This window comes from Hyposmocoma kahamanoa, unplaced genomic scaffold (genome assembly GCF_003589595.1).
Source record: "Hyposmocoma kahamanoa isolate Upper Pololo Valley unplaced genomic scaffold, ASM358959v1 202, whole genome shotgun sequence".
Taxonomy (NCBI): Eukaryota; Metazoa; Arthropoda; class Insecta; order Lepidoptera; family Cosmopterigidae; genus Hyposmocoma; species Hyposmocoma kahamanoa.
The window spans coordinates 14,216,878-14,233,129 of record NW_020653726.1 but is presented as its reverse complement, the minus strand read 5'-3'; the positions used below and the strand labels follow the sequence as shown (position 1 = coordinate 14,233,129).

General features: G+C 36.8%; 2 protein-coding genes and 2 long non-coding RNA genes across 4 annotated transcripts; 2 read left to right on the top strand and 2 right to left on the bottom strand.

The window, feature by feature from the left end:
* Positions 1-1,057: 1,057 nt before the first annotated feature.
* LOC113227143 (retinoid-inducible serine carboxypeptidase-like) lies at positions 1,058-5,976 on the top strand. The gene is made up of 9 exons (XM_026460021.1): positions 1,058-1,184; positions 1,836-2,065; positions 2,227-2,326; positions 3,239-3,372; positions 3,592-3,880; positions 4,051-4,230; positions 4,331-4,408; positions 4,675-4,829; positions 5,318-5,976. Exons 1-9 carry the CDS (start codon positions 1,058-1,060, stop codon positions 5,378-5,380), a joined length of 1,356 nt encoding a protein of 451 aa, XP_026315806.1. The 3' UTR covers positions 5,381-5,976.
* A 2,194-nt stretch (positions 5,977-8,170) lies between these two features.
* LOC113226921 lies at positions 8,171-9,800 on the bottom strand. Its single transcript, XR_003310156.1, has 3 exons — positions 9,208-9,800; positions 8,921-9,130; positions 8,171-8,851 (listed from the first exon to the last, which is right to left on the bottom strand). It is a non-coding gene; the product is annotated as an uncharacterized LOC113226921 (long non-coding RNA).
* A 168-nt stretch (positions 9,801-9,968) lies between these two features.
* LOC113226922 lies at positions 9,969-12,119 on the bottom strand. Its single transcript, XR_003310157.1, has 3 exons — positions 12,092-12,119; positions 11,903-11,953; positions 9,969-10,039 (listed from the first exon to the last, which is right to left on the bottom strand). It is a non-coding gene; the product is annotated as an uncharacterized LOC113226922 (long non-coding RNA).
* Positions 12,120-12,395: 276 nt separating this feature from the next.
* On the top strand, positions 12,396-16,105 carry LOC113226964 (DNA methyltransferase 1-associated protein 1). Its single transcript, XM_026459807.1, has 8 exons — positions 12,396-12,717; positions 12,866-13,029; positions 14,096-14,314; positions 14,566-14,697; positions 14,797-15,057; positions 15,171-15,312; positions 15,517-15,671; positions 15,945-16,105. Exons 1-8 carry the CDS (start codon positions 12,513-12,515, stop codon positions 16,059-16,061), a joined length of 1,395 nt encoding a protein of 464 aa, XP_026315592.1. The 5' UTR covers positions 12,396-12,512; the 3' UTR covers positions 16,062-16,105.
* The last annotated feature ends 147 nt before the right edge of the window (positions 16,106-16,252 follow it).

Below are 16,252 nucleotides of genomic sequence, written 5' to 3'. Positions count from 1 at the left end.
CAAAACGACAAATCGGAAGTACGAGATGTACCCACCGTTTATATTTATGCGCCATTCTCCCAGTACATTGTCTAAATGGCGTTTACCAAAAGCCCGTTGATAGGAAAGATTAATAAGGCTTATAGTAGCAATTAATGGTCTCCCCTGGTACGTAGTGTATAATTTTACTTGAGACTATGACAAAGTAAATGCAAAGGGTAGCTAACGACTATTTATAAAACTAAAAAAATCATAATAGCTTGGCGGTACTGCTGTGTGGGCGAATGGTTATGGTACTGCCACGCAGAATTCCAAGGTTTGATTCCCAGACGGGGAGAAACATTTGTATGGCCTACATTTATTTCTCGCAAGTTTCGATGTAATTTGTGGTTGTCTATGTGTGTGTCAATAGTACCCGCGATACAAGGTTTCCCTAGTACGGGCTATGAGTGTGTGCGTTATTTATTTTATTTTTTAATTTCACTGTCAACAAGTCTTGACTTGTCGCTAATAAATTGTAATATATTATGCTGTTTGTCGGTCAATCTACGTGCTCGCTGCGTGCGAAATAAAAATAGATAGATGCGATAGATAAACTCATTTTACAATATTGTAACGTAACTTGTCATCGTCTGGCGTCGGACTATTACAAGTTTCTGTCATTAGTGAGTGAGCGAAATTTTACGTACGGAATTTCCGTAATCAACATAGTAGGAAGTAAATTAACAACTATAAGTGTGTTTCCAAGCATTAACTGAATATGACTTTCAAATATGTATATTTTTAAAAATTGGAAAATTATGCGGAAAATATTATAGTGGGCCCATTTATTGCACATAAGTGTCTATGAATGTCGCGCTAAATACCAACATAAGAGATTATCAATAACTGTCAGTATTAATGCGATAATATTAACATTTAGGGTGTGATAATAATTTATCTATATTAATTATTATTTATGAATGTAAGCAGATTAAATACTACCGTAAATCTTAAACATATTTATTTTTTATCCAATCGATTACTGTAGTGAAAGGTGTATTTAATATCTTTTTAATTGAACTTATGTAAAGCGAAAATGCAGTCGTCTAGGAATAATATATGGCTCGCGCTGTTAGTGATTGCTATAGGGGCCTTGCTTGCGGGACTTGGAGTACTGCTGTGGTGGTTGATAGTAGACCGACATGAAATCAGTACCAACATTCGTAAGTTTTATATCACCCAACACCATTATTCTAAGAATTCCATACCAGGGGATCTACTTCCGCTCTCCATCCCATATTCGTCCAAAACAATTCCTGTCAAATACGTAATACTCGACCAAATCAAAACACAATGTCAAGTATAAAGGACTATCCACACACATCAGGGCCGTGCCAGTTACGTGGACGGGGCGTGCTAGTTTGTATGAACTACGGGCCCGTCAGACGCGCAGCGCCCCGGCCCGGACACGGACTTGTGAACGAGTTCATACAAAACATACGCAACGTTATTTTTTTGAGCCCCTGACGGAGCACGGCCCGTCCACGTCCCGGGCACGGCCCGGATATGTGTGGGTAGACCTTAAAGCTTCATTAGCATCGTGCGTCTTTAATTTGATCGAGTATCACCTATTTGACAGTAATTGTTTCGGACGAATGTCGAACGGAGAACGTTAGTAGAATCCCAGGTGCGTTGCGCACAAGATTTTAATGACCTGATAATGGATCATGATCATAGATATATCTATGGTCATGACGCGCTCGGGACTAAATAACTGTAGAGCGATACCTGCAACTGACTGCTCATAGTTTGTGAAACTCAGCGACATTTACAAAAGTTTGTGAAAAAATACATGCACTTAAGTATTATTTCAGTGCTGGAAGGCACAGGTTTAGGCGATGTGCAACAAACTGCGGCCTTGACGCGATTAGGGCGGGCAGGGGAAATGTTCTGGTGGTTCTTCCCCACACTGGCCAGTGCAGGCGTCGCTCGGCCCATCATTCTATGGTTGGACGGTGTCACCGGCTTGCCGCCCAGTGCATTTGCCAATTTCGGAATGTTCGGACCTCTTGATTTCAATCGCAATAAAAGAAACGATTCCTGGGTAAGTCTTCACCCTAAGTAATAAAGCACCCAATTCATTAATTTATTTTGTCTACGGACCAGATTCCTCTACTTTTGGATACACGTAAAATACGAAATTTAAGAAAAATGTTTTATGAAGCTTCATATTGTTTGTATCATGACATTGTACATATTTTTCAGATCAACGAGTACAATTTGTTGTTTGTCGACGCTCCTATAGGCACTGGATTCAGCAAGGCTAGGACTGACAACAGAATTCCTCAGGCTTTAGAAGAAAATGGTAACCGTAGTGGTGGTCAAATCATTACCTGTATTTTTTTTAAGATACGAAGTGACGGGACGAACAAGTTGTGCGCCTGGTGGTAAGCGACAGTTGCAGTGCCACTCAGAGTTCTAAATCGCAAAGGTTTAAGGGACACTGCCACTGTGCCTGTCTTCCCTTTTTTTTTGACGGGGGGAAATCTTTATAGATACCTCTGAGCCCAGGGAGACCCAGGGGTTATGTGGGGACTCTCCCTCCAAGCTGGAGGGCCTACCCCACTAAAACCCCCCGGGTTTACCTCTCGCCGGGGTCGGTGAACATTCACTACGACGCCGCCCGGCCGCCCTTGCTTGCGCCAGGGCTCGCGCGCCAACGGAGGGGCTAGTCAGTTGTCCTCCGACCCGCCCCCCAGACGAGTGAGCCCGTGCAATGCAGGTTCCGGAATCGTGTCTGTCACCCTGAGAAATAAGTTGACAAGTCTCATGTGCCGGTAATTTCACTAGCACCCTTATACTCTTCAAAGCCGAACCGTGGCAGAAACAAAATGTAAAAAATGTAATCCTAGACGAACTCTTTCACAAGGAGCTGCCACTATACATGCATAACAACTTTAAGTATACGGAATCAGATTGAAAGCATACCATTACATTGTTGTCAGTTTTATAACTTCGCTTCTTTTTTTCTGGTTACCTGTAGGTAACCACATCTCTTGAATGTCAGATTCGAACCTTACCTTATCTTAGGATTTACTGGGGTAAATCAACTACCGTTCTCTCACGCTATTGCATGATACAAGGAATCATTCATTTATTTTTATTTAATTATTTATTTTTCAGGGATAACAAACAATTGTACATGAAATGTTTACAATCAGAGTTAAATATTTCTAAAATAGGTACACGTATCATAATTAATTATTTCCCTTTGTAGCAAACCACTTGGTGCACGTACTCAGGGCATTTTACACCCACCATGAAGCCTACCAAAGATCTCCGTTGTACATTTTTGGTCAAGGTCATGGCGCTCAGCTTGCTGTATCACTGGCCATCCAACTCACAGACGTAGTAAGAATCTTAAATTTACTATTTACTTTGCTTAATTCTTTATTAATTACTAAGTGAAACAAAAGCGTTCCCCCACACTCCTTGTACACATTTAACTTATCAATATACATAAACCAACCCGTGACTGACCGAGTTGTGATTTGATTCAAAATAAATAAATAAATTTACAGGATTGACATTTTTAATCAAATTACTTCATATCTATTTCTCGATTTGTAGGACTTTTCTCACAATCTTCAAGGAGTAGTCCTGGGAAATGGTATAATTTCGCCGGCTCTCGCTCTCACAAAACTTGGTTTTTATCTAGAGGAAATGGGCTACATAGATGCCACGGGGCGTGCAGTCATTGAAGGCTTTTCAGCAGAAACAAACAGATTAGTCAATAATGAAGACTATGAAGAAGCTTACGACAAATTCCTCTCCTTGGGGCGAATTGTCGAAGAGGAAGCTGGAACTGTCGCTGTTAATTTGAGACGTATTACAGATAAGCTGGTTCGAAATCCATCAGGTACGATGCAATTTCAGGCTTTATAAAGTAAAGATCAGTTGAGGGCGAATACAACAAATACAAACCAAACAAATCCATTAGGATACCCGACAGTCGTGTTTAGAACGTAGCTAGGACACATATCCTAAAGTAACGAACATTTAAGCTGATGATTCGAAATGTCTCTTTAGCTGCGGATTATTTTGGGCAAAAGAACTACCTTCGCTCTATGCTGGACGATGTGGATATCAACAAATTCATGATGGAGACAGTGGCGCCTTCCTTGGGCATCTCAATTACATTTGACGCGCAACGCGACGCTGTTGTCAACGCTTTTAGGAGTTCTTTCATGGTGCCTACAGTCGACAAAGGTTATTGCACGTATATCTATATATTTTATCAATTAACCTAAGTGTACAATTATTCTGACATCTTATTCGGGTACTACAACCAAATTTACTTATTTTTCAGTGGAATACATCTTATCCAATACCAGCTTTAAAGTTGCAATCTACAACGGCAACCTAGACGCTGTGTCAACTACTCCGGGTAATTTTACATGTTTTACTTCGTAACAATCTGCATTGTCTAACTAATGATCAGGATATACGACGCGACAAGGATCGATAGTTCAGTCGTAAAAAAAAAGCACGATTAGTGTGGATTTCCGATCACAACGTCGACTTATTCCACAGACCACATCTTCCGTGACTTATTCCATGTCAATCGTGCTTTTTGTATGGGCAAACATCGATCGCCGTCGATGAGTCGGTCCTGTAATTCCCTCAATTGAAAACGTTTACGTGGTTTTCTAGGTCAACTTGAATGGATCGACAATCTGGAATGGTCGGGACAAGACGCGTTTAGAAATAGCGAACGACAGCCCATCGCAGTGAATTCACTGCTGCAAGGCTATTTCAGGGAGACTGAACGCTTAACTTTTTACTGGATTAATGCGGCTGGACAATCGGTATACCTACTGTTTATTTTTCCATAATAGAAAAGCAGAGGAAAGTCAAATTAAAATTCCGAAACCGAAACATACGCAACATGCGTGTCGCCAATCGGAATCGCATCACCTATTACGTTCTATATTTTCACTGCGCCTGTCCATAACATTTGCAGTGCCACTCAGAGCTTTAAATCGCAAAGATCCGAGGGCACGGCCACCGCGCCAGTAACTCTGTGACGTAAGTTGACAAGTCCCATGTGCCTGTAATTTCACCAGCACCCTTCTAAACCGGAACGCAGTAATGCTAACATTACGCGTCCTTACAAATAGGTAAGGTGGCAGTACCTCCCTGGACGAACTCTTTCACGAGGAGCTCTACTGCTGCTAAATTATACCTATTCATATACATGTACCCAATATATAGATACCTAATTATATACCTATACGCAACAAATATTACGAATCACTTATGTGGGAGGTTTTTTCTAATACGCCGTTTGTTTCAGGTGCCTCTTGATAGCCCAGAAGCGGCGCAACGAATTCTACAAAAAATCATTTTCAATATTTGAATTTTGAAAAGATTCTGATTAATAGGTTACATATATCATCACTATTACTCATATATTACACATATATTATCACTATATCATAACAAAACTAGTGGAGTTATTTCACAAAAAAATCCAATAAATTCATTTGATCGTAAAGCGACATCTGCGTCAGTTGTGGTACTTATAAAGGCATCGGCAAAGGCTGCGCTGCGGTGAGAAGGTTATTCAAAAATCTCTCACTAGATGTCACTAGCGGCGACGAATGCCGAAAGCCAGTACAAAGATCTATACAAAAACACAGGAGAAATTCGATGGCTCGGTAACTGGACCCACAGCTCAGTTGGTAAAAAGCAACGCTACAATGCAGCATGGATGTGTGTTCAAGTCCCACCGGGTCGACGAACTTTTTCATTGTGTTTGATCTTTGTATTCATAATCATAACAAAACTAGTAGAGTTATTTCCCAAAAAAATTCAATAATTAGGTTATAATATCATTCACAAAAATGTCTATAAATAACTTTATCCTGTCTCTCATTTTTTTCCGAATTAATAAATAAAAATTAAATTTTAGAAAGCTCTAAGAATTATCGAAAAATAAAATTTTAGAATCACCGAGTGTGGCTCCGACTTTGAAACAGTAAAATACTGCGTTTTATTGCTTAGACTATTCCTTTATTTTTTTCCATCCTCTAAGGCACATAATGCACTTCCGTAACTGGACACTTGTGAATATTACATTAAATAAATAAGATTGTTCCATGTATGTATGAAAAACATTTTATGAAATAGGTATGACCATTGACCTACCAATTAACATATTTCTATATTAAACTTATGTTCAAGTTTAGTATTTCCTATCTCTTTGCTTTTTTCTCTTCCTAATTGATTCACAGATTACTATACATACTAGTCTGATCCGACTACCGGAAGGCGTTCGTACTATATAATTGTATGAACGCTCAATACGTCACGTTCAATTCGGAAATAGCATCCGATTTTATTGCCGGTCCGATTGTTTGAAGGCGCGCTCTATATACTTTTGCGGGAAGACGAAGTACACGTCCGATTCTTTCCTCCGATTTGCAGCGTTGCTAATGCAAATTATTCAAAATTTCCAAAAATCAACCTTTAACCTATCTGAGTGATTGGCTAGCCGAGCATGGCTTGTCATTATCGGTTCCCAAGTGCTGTTGTGTGTATTCTGTAGAAAAAGGAATGTCCCATCCATCCAGATTTTATGTCAAGGTGACTACATTACCGTAGATACACATGACAAATTCTTGGGCGTGTTTTTGGACTCCAAACTAAGTACACACATATACATACATACATATATATATATTATCTCTGCTATATATTAGCTCTGATCCTAAAGTTAGCGGCCAAAGCACTTGTGTTATGGAGTTGAAATTCCCTGCATTTATGGGGAATTCCCCATAAATTGGCAACACTACAGTTAGTTCAGAAAAGTCCGACGAAAGAATAGGACGCCTATCAGATCCGATCCGATAGTCAGATCCGACCATCAGGCACGAAATTGGACATGTATTCCGCACTTAGCCGCGAAAAGCCTATAAAAATGAAAAAATGGCAACATTAATAACCTGTCAATAAGTTCTTCGCAATTTGGCCTTCAGAGAAAAAAGCGCGGGAAACTTCGACCTGAACGACGCGATTTTTTATTATAAATTTTTAAAATTATATATTGTTCGTTAAATAACTTTCTTCAAACGGCTTTGCGATGGGGAAGCGTAAGAGGAAGAAGGGAAAAGACGGAGAAGAAGAAAGCCGACAAAACACAGATTCGGACAACGACTCCATATCCTCCACCAGTACCGCTGCAAATAAATACGAACCTTTCAGAGTACTGAACTATACACGTAGTTACCCTGAAAATGGGGGTAACTTCGAATATATAGTCTTTTTTGAGTCCACAGATCCCGGAAAACCGATAGGCGACAGGGACATGATGGGTATGTCCACTTCCCTAAAAAGGTATAATAAGGGAGTTAAGCAATTGGTAAGAATTAACAAATATAAAATAGGAGTCATATTCGAGCGAGCTTCGTTTGCTAATGCTGCCCTCACAAACACCAAATATTTGGATTCATATAAAATGAAAGCGACAATTCCTGCAGGAGCCACAGAGGTGACAGGAGTCATCTCACACGTTCCAATCAATCTATCGAACCAAGAAATATATGACACCATCTCCAGTACAAAACACATAGTACAAATAAGACGTTTTATGAGACGAAATAAAGTTGACAATGATTTTCAGATTACTCCTACCCTAACCGTGTCCATTACCTTTTCCTGTCCAGTCCTGCCAGAATCCATAGACCTCAACAGTTGGCGTTTTGATGTAAAACCCTACATCCCACCAGTGAAGCAATGCCTACGGTGCCTCAGGTATGGTCACATTGGCAAATTTTGTAAGAACTCAGAAAGATGCTCAGTATGTGGAGGCAACCACAACTTCAAAACATGTACGATAGACACTAAAGACGCTACCTGCATACATTGTCAGGGTCGGCATATAGCTATATCGAAGGAGTGTCCAGTAAAAATACAAAAATTAAAACAAAACACAGATTTGTTTCAAAAGAGAGCATATTCCGCAGTAGTAAATGAAAAGTCATTTCCCTCCCTACATAGAAAAGTTTCACAAACTGATCAATTTATTTCCCTATTAAACTCAGAAAAAATTTTAGACATTTTATTAAATTCAATAGTTAAATTAATATCCCTCAATAAATTGAATCAAAAAGAAATCAATTCAAAATCCATCAAAGATATTCTCATAGAGACATTTAATGTAGAAAAACAAAATAACATATTACACTAATGGACAGTCTGAACATAGTTCAATGGAATGCTCAGAGCTTAATGTGCCATAGACATATTTTTTCACAATTTTTATATGAGAACAATATTCACATTGCAGTAATTTGTGAAACGTGGCTAAAACCACATCACAAAATAAGATTTAAAGAATATAACTTGGTTAGGTTAGATTCAGGCAACACTCATAATGGTGTAGCCATACTAATTCACAATAAATTAAATTACACTAGTATACAAACAAAATATGATGATTCACTTCAAAATATTGCTATTAGATTAAAATATTGTAATAAAGAATTATCTATAATAAGTCTATATAGTCCAGGTAATTGCACTCTTCAGTTTTCAAAGAAAAAGTTAAATAATCTCATCCGTAATATTCCGGAACCAATATTTCTAGCAGGTGACTTTAATGCCCACCACCTGCTTTGGGGATGTTCATCTATCGATGCTAGGGGTCGTGACATCTATGAAAGTTCAGATGAAAATGGTTTGGTCATACTTAATAATGGACATCCTACAACTGTTGGCTCACACATTTGGCAGCCCAATGCCTTGGATTTAACCATTGTTTCGCCTTCTTTGGCTCTTAATTCTGACTGGATAGTAACTGATGACCCACTTGGTAGCTTTCATTTACCTGTAATAACAAAATTATTAATTAATGACAATTCCCATGATTCTGTACCTAATTATCAAAACAATATACCTTTTCCTCATCATTTAAGTAGTAGAAACATTGATTTTAAAAAATATACAAAGGTGTTAGATAGTTTGATGTCAAACCATAACTTCGACCTTTCCAATCCATTAAAGTCATATTCAGAATTAACTGCCATTATTAATGTAGCTGCAGAACAATCTACTTTAATTCAACACAAGTGTGCACCTTCACATATATATCACTCCTTGACAAAACCTAAAAAACAAAGAATACCTTTAGCTTGGTGGAATCAAAACTGTGCAAATGCTGTAAAAGATGTCAAACAAGCATACTTAAATTTTAAAGCAGATCCAAGTGAAGTAAATTACTTGACTTTTAAACAAAAACAGGCACAAAGGAAACTGATTTTAAATAATGAGAGAAAATTGAGCTGGTATTCTCTAACTGAAACATTCAACAGAACAACTCCTTTATCATATATCTGGTCTATGATGAGAAAATTTAATAAGAAACCCAAAAGCACTAATGTCATAACCAACATAGACTTGATCAATAATTTTCTTAAAAAATATACACCAGACACCGTTGAGTCTCCATTGAATTTAATTGAACAGTCTGTACCAGCTTCTCACTCTGAATACTTAACAAACCAGTTTACACTAGGGGAGTTTAATGCAGCGATATCTTCACGGAGAGATACAGCTTGCGGACTTGACGGTATTCCATACAAGATGCTAAAGTATGCCAGTATAGATTCTAGAAAAGTAATACTGAATATTTATAATTCTCTATGGGCTACAGATTTAATACCAACACAGTGGAAAACAGATTGTCTCATCCCTGCACTTAAACCAGATAAGGATAAGGATAATTATGAATCATACAGGCCAATAACTTTGACATCTTGTATGGGGAAAATATTTGAACAACTTTTAAAACAGAGATTAGAATTCTATATAGAACATAATAATATATTACCCTCCAACCAGTTTGGTTTTAGAAAAGGTAGATCTGCTAGAGAGAGTATAACTCATCTTCAATTAGATATTTTTCATTCTTTTAAACAGCACAATACATTGTTCGCAATTTTTTTCGATATCATCGGTGCGTTTAATAATGTCAATCTTCACATACTGTCAAAAGAGTTAATGTTGCTAGGATTACCTAAAAAAATCGTACTATGGATTTTTAAGTTTTTGCATGGACGAGAAGTTTATGCCAAGGTTAAAAATTATCTGATTGGCCCCAGAGAGTCTTTTAAAGGTGTATGTCAAGGTGGGATATTAAGCCCTTTAGTGTTTCTGTTGTATATAAACAAGCTCAACTATGTTTTGGGTTCAGAAGTAAGCAACTTGCAATATGCTGATGATCTTGTGGTTTATTCCTCAGGCTCAGATTTACAATTGACTATAAACAAATTAAATCTTGCTTTAAGTAAATTAAATAATTATTTCAAATATTTAAACTTAGACATAAATGCTGATAAGACCAAAGTAGTTATTTTTAATGGAGTGGGCATTAAAAGAAAACATTACAAACTTTTTTATAATAATTTAGAGTTATCTTTTGTAGACTCCGTAAGATTTTTAGGTGTTACTTTTATGAAAAACATGTCCTGGAATAAATATGTCGAGCACATTACCGCACGAGCTTCAAAGGCATTAAATATTTTAAAATCATTATCATCAACCTATTGGGGTTCAGATCCCAAAATACTATTGAATTTGTATAAGTCTTTAGTACGCAGTCACTTCGAATATGGTTTCCTTTGCTACGCATCAAATGATAAGTTGGTCCAGAAATTGGATATTCTCCAGAACCACAGCTTAAGAACTATTACAGGTGCTTTCAGAACTACTCCAATTAATTCCTTGCAGGTGGAATGTAATGTTCCCCCTTTAATCCTGCGATTTAAATATCTAAAATTTAATTTTCTTCTCCATTTATGTTCGTTAGATCCAAATCTTCTTTTAAAAAAAATATATAATTTATATAATTCCTTTTCCTTCCGTGAACTATCTTCTGCCCCGTTTATTCTTCATGACTTTTCATACATAAATGAAATAAAACTGCGCAATAAACTATATACAAGTGAACAGAACTGGACTTGTTTTAATGGAAGCTACGAAAGCAAATATATTACCATCCCTATTCACATTGACCTAAACTTGAAAACCAAAGAAGAAATATATCAGAAAATTTCCACTTTTAAAGATTTGATACCAATTTACACGGATGGTTCAAAGTCGGCATTTACCTCTTCATTTGCTTTTTACGTACCACATTTAAAATTCGGTTACGGAGAGAAGCTAACAGAATGTTTTAGTATCTTTTCTGCGGAATCTCTGGCTATTCTTAAAGTTCTCCAGTTTATAAAACAAAGCAAACAAACTAACAGATGGCTTATTGTGACGGATAGTATGAGCGTCTTAAAGTCTCTACAAAGCACAACTATGAATAGCAAAGTTAATTTTATTATTTACGATATTAAGGAAACGTGGTTGCAACTACGTAATGACAACATTCACGTGGAATTTATGTGGACACCGGCGCATGTAGGTGTGAGAGGCAATGAAAGCGCAGATTTCCTTGCGAAAACTGCATGCAACTTCAATAGATGCCAGGACACTGATGAGGGCACCACTGTCTCATATGGTGTCCATTATACAGACCTAATATCCAAGATCAAGAAAGATATCCTCTCTGAATGGTTTACTCGTTGGAACGATATTAAAATACGTAAAGGTTCTTGGTACGCTTCAATTAATCAAGATATTGGGAAAAAACCTTGGTTTTCCAAATCACAACAATACAAAGGAAGAAAATTTTATACTGTTATATCTCGTTTACGATTTGGCCACTGTCGCATCAATGCTCATTTACATAGGATGAAAATAGCCCTGTCGCCTAAATGCACAGAATGCAACTTAGACTTTGATCAAACACTGGACCATATAATATTTGACTGCCCCAATTATAATATTCAGCGCTTAGCCTTAATTGATAAGCTAATATCTATTTACCAACCTTCGAGTCCGATCCCGCGCGGTACTCAAGAACTTCTCAAGAATCCTGAAACTTACAATCATATTTATAATTTCATTTGTTCTACAATAGAAGATCTTTAGAATGGATTTTGCATTAATCGGAATTGTCGATCACTGGACTTGACGAACACTCGGAGTTGAAATTTTAACCGGAATTGGAATTTTATACCCTGACTTGACCACCGAAGACGAGGCTTATCGCCTTTAAAATGTATAATGAAATGAAGACTTGGCGTATGCCTTTATTTTTCACCAAAAAAGAATAATGTACCAAGACTTGGCTGTATGGTGTAAAACCTTTGCCTTTTCCTTTATGGAAAGAAGAAGAAAAGAAAAAAAAATTGGCCTTCAGAAAAAAAATGCTTTTCTATAGTAACGTATAGATAGGGCGTTTTAAATTATGATAAGAGTTTATTTAATTCTAAATACGTGCAGCAATTGCATTTAGTGATTGCGATCAATACATCAAAATTGTCCACGTATATATGTATATATATAGTCATCTAATAGGCTTGTGTATACACCACAGACTTCAATCTGTATCACGTTTAGTTCTCCAATAAAAACAATAGTGATTTTGTTAGTGTAAAATGGCTGATATTCTGGATATTTTGGACATTGAGCATCCAGCGGCGTCTGAAGTGAGTCGGGACAGTATCATCCACGGAGATAAAGCTAAGAAGAAGTATGTAACCGCTAAGGCCGTGAAGAGGCCCGAGGGTATGCACAGGGAAGTTTTTGCTCTTCTCTATAATGACAACAATGATTTGCCACCACTTCTTCCCACAGATACTGGTAAGAAGTTTCAGTAATTTATGATATATTTAAATTATTTCCTATATATTACTAACAACTCGTTTTAATAAAAATAAATTCTAATGTACAGTATGTCAACCTCTATACTATATAGCAAGATGAAAATTAAGCCATACTCTTGTTCCAGGCAAAGCATATAAGCAGACAAAAGCAAAGCTGGGTATGCGTAAAGTGAGAAAATGGGTATGGGCACCATTCACAAACCCTGCACGCAAAGACAATGCCGTCTTCTATCACTGGAAGAGAGCTTCAGATGAGGCCAAAGAGTATCCTTTTGCTCAATTCAACAAGGTACGTATTAAAACTAAAAATTGTATTAAATTCTTTGTTTGTTGTTATTGGGAGAGGGAAAGAGCGCAAAATAAACTTACCAAATCTCTAATTCTGTTGCATTAATAATACACATAGCATAAAATGCTTTACTCGTTGGAAGAATATTTTATTGATTCATTCCCCTACATCATTAAATTAATAGATTAGTAATTAAATATGTAAATTAAAACATCAGTCTATCTTTGTCTAGACATTGCTGTACTCTTCAGGGTGTGATATGTTTGATGTAAATATTATGATGTGAATATTAATTTAAATTGCTAAATGTGTCACTACCAAGGATTTTTGTCCTCCAAGTACACAGAAACTATAAACTTAAGTATAAACTTTTTGCTTCACTGTTTTAAACCTTGTGTGTGTAGTAGCGAAACATTACCCCTTACATAAATTTATGAGTCTGTGAAGACGACTATCAAGAATAGCCAGTTTATTTTTATTTCTCATATTAATGTTATGTTTGGCACTATTTTTCATTTCAAAAAATACTATTCTTGACATAAATTACAATTTTCAAAAATGTTCTGTAACTCGAGTGTAAAAATGATAAGTTCTTTAAACTTATCTCTCAAAGACACTGAAAGTTTTCCTTCACCATTACCGAGTTATTGCTGCTAAACTTTCACAAATGTACATGAGTATTATATATAACTTAAAAATTGTAGTCATAGGCACATGTGGCAACAGTGAACCTTCAACCTCTCAATTGAGAACTATTCTGGCACTAATGCCTGAACCAAAAAGCATTGTATAATAAGACAAGTATGGTAATTCTGTACAAACGTTGCAGCGCGGCTTCTATGTGTGTGCGCCCGCCACACGCTGTGTATAGACACACACCAGTGCTATTCAACGTGAGTGTATCGCAGATATTATGTGAATGTGTGCGTCTGACATGGCGTCTGACACACATACAAGCCACACTGCTGTGTTTGTAGAAAGTTACCATACTTGTCTTATTTTATTATACATTGTTTGGACGCATAATACTAAAAGACCCACATGATATTTCATTGCCTTGTTACAGCAAGTATCAATACCATCTTACTCAGAATCAGAGTATAATCAATTCCTGAAGTCAGAAGACTGGAGTCAGGCTGAGACAGATCACTTGATGGACCTTTGCCAGAGATTTGACCTGCGGTTCATTGTCATACATGACCGATGGGACCGGGCTGCTTTTAGAGACCGCAGTGTTGAGGATCTTAAAGAGAGATATTATAATATCTGTGGTATATTAAGCAAGGTAAATTTTCGTCAGATTTAAATGACAGACAAATTAAATATAGTACAAACCACAAACCTATAGTAGGTATGTGAAATTTTGCTCACCAAAATTGCAGAATATAATTAATCAATGGATATAGATTTTGTACAGGTGTACATCTTATTTCATTATGTTACCCTTTAAAATAATGTATTCCAGACATACCACGTATAAGTATCACATAAAATGTATAATAAATGTAATATTTATTTTTACTCTAAATTTGTCAGGTAAAAACAAATCCATGGTCAAATACTGTGACCATGGTCAATGGAGAAAAACGGATTTATCAGTACGACGCCGAACATGAGCGGAAGCGGAAGGATCAACTGAAAAGACTGTTTGACAGAACCCAAGAACAGGTAAACCCAACTCCTATATTACAGAAGTTGACTGTGAATGCAAAAAATCTTTGAAAATGGTTGTTTTTTTTAAATCTGCTTTTGCTTGTTACCCCATAGATTGACGAAGAACAAATGCTTCTCTCCGAATTGAAGAAGATTGAAGCAAGAAAACGAGAAAGGGAAAGGAAAACTCAAGATCTACAAAAGTTGATTTCAAGAGCCGACAGTGGTAATATTCACCCTGTTGCTCAAGTGAATGTAACAGAAAGTGCCAACACTCCTAACACTGCCGCTAACATTGCAAGGAGACATGATAGGAAGCTGCATAAGAAGAAGCTTTCATCTCAACAGAGGCCTATAAGAGCAGTAGAGAGTGTGGTATGTACTATGCATATGGGATGTCCGCTGCTGAATTCGAGCGTTGAATGGTAAAGATAAATATGTCGTAATGTGATGGTAAAATACTTACTTTATTTTACTTATGCTTTCAGACTGTAGAATGGTCAGGCATAAAATTCCCGGAAGCGCGCGGCACCGGCGTATGGCTAAGGTCGCAGCGCATGAAATTGCCGCCCGGCGTCGGACAACGCAAAACTAAAGCTATTGAACAGGAGCTACGGACTATGAATATTGGTATTGTTACCTTTCTATAAAAGATATTTTTTTTTGATAATTTTGTAAATGTTACATAGAAGCACTGATACATATTGTTGAGGCGAATAATGTGTATCAGCATAGTAGCAAATGTAACTATTTTGTCTCTGCTTACCCCAATGGGAAAAGGGCATAAAGTATATGTATATGCAAACATAACACTAAAGCAATTATTTTCGGTAGACATTGCGCCAACGCCGACGGAAGAAATCTGCAAGCACTTCAATGAACTCCGATCAGACCTAGCACTGGCGCTTGATCTCAAAAACGCTCTCACTGCCTGCGAGTTCGACCTGCAAGCCCTGCGACATCAATACGAGGCACTGAACCCAGGAAAGGTGAAGATTTTCAGCATTGTTTTTTTTCTGTATGATATGGGCAGTTTGTTTTGATTGTAGTTAAAGTATATTCCAATGATATGGCATACAATTTAATAAATATTCATGGTAGATTAACATGGACATATTTACTTAAATTTATTAGCTAATATATATTGAAATAGAGCTATAAAATTATATAGCTCTATTTCAAAAAACTGTGTAGTAAGGTAGTGTCGATAATTGTCTTTATTGTATTAAATTTAAAACATATAAAATTTATATTTCTTTCAGACCCTGACAATACCCCCGTCAATATGTAGTACATCAAATGACAGTGAAGCAAAACCCACAGGGGGAGAGATCATTGACGTTGTTGGCTCTCCAAGTGCTCATAATACCACTATCTAGCATTGATTATGTTATTCAGATAGCCCTATTATTATAGCAACTCATTTTAAGTGATGATATAATAATAAATATATAAAAATTATTAAGGACATAGTTTTAATATTTGGCTGTTGTTTGTACTTAAAAAATACTGGATAATTAATAACTGCATTACAAATTAAAGAAATTTATTTCTCTTGTTTTCATATACA

Coding starts and splice junctions, on each gene's coding strand:
- LOC113227143 (XM_026460021.1), top strand. CDS start 1,058: ATGCAGTCGTCTAGGAATAATATATGGCTCGCGCTGTTAGTGATTGCT. Junction 3,373..3,591: donor CCATCCAACTCACAGACGTA/GTAAGAATCTTA, acceptor CTCGATTTGTAG/GACTTTTCTCACAATCTTCA. Junction 4,409..4,674: donor CGCTGTGTCAACTACTCCGG/GTAATTTTACAT, acceptor GTGGTTTTCTAG/GTCAACTTGAATGGATCGAC.
- LOC113226964 (XM_026459807.1), top strand. CDS start 12,513: ATGGCTGATATTCTGGATATTTTGGACATTGAGCATCCAGCGGCGTCT. Junction 14,315..14,565: donor TCTGTGGTATATTAAGCAAG/GTAAATTTTCGT, acceptor TAAATTTGTCAG/GTAAAAACAAATCCATGGTC. Junction 15,672..15,944: donor AGGCACTGAACCCAGGAAAG/GTGAAGATTTTC, acceptor TATTTCTTTCAG/ACCCTGACAATACCCCCGTC.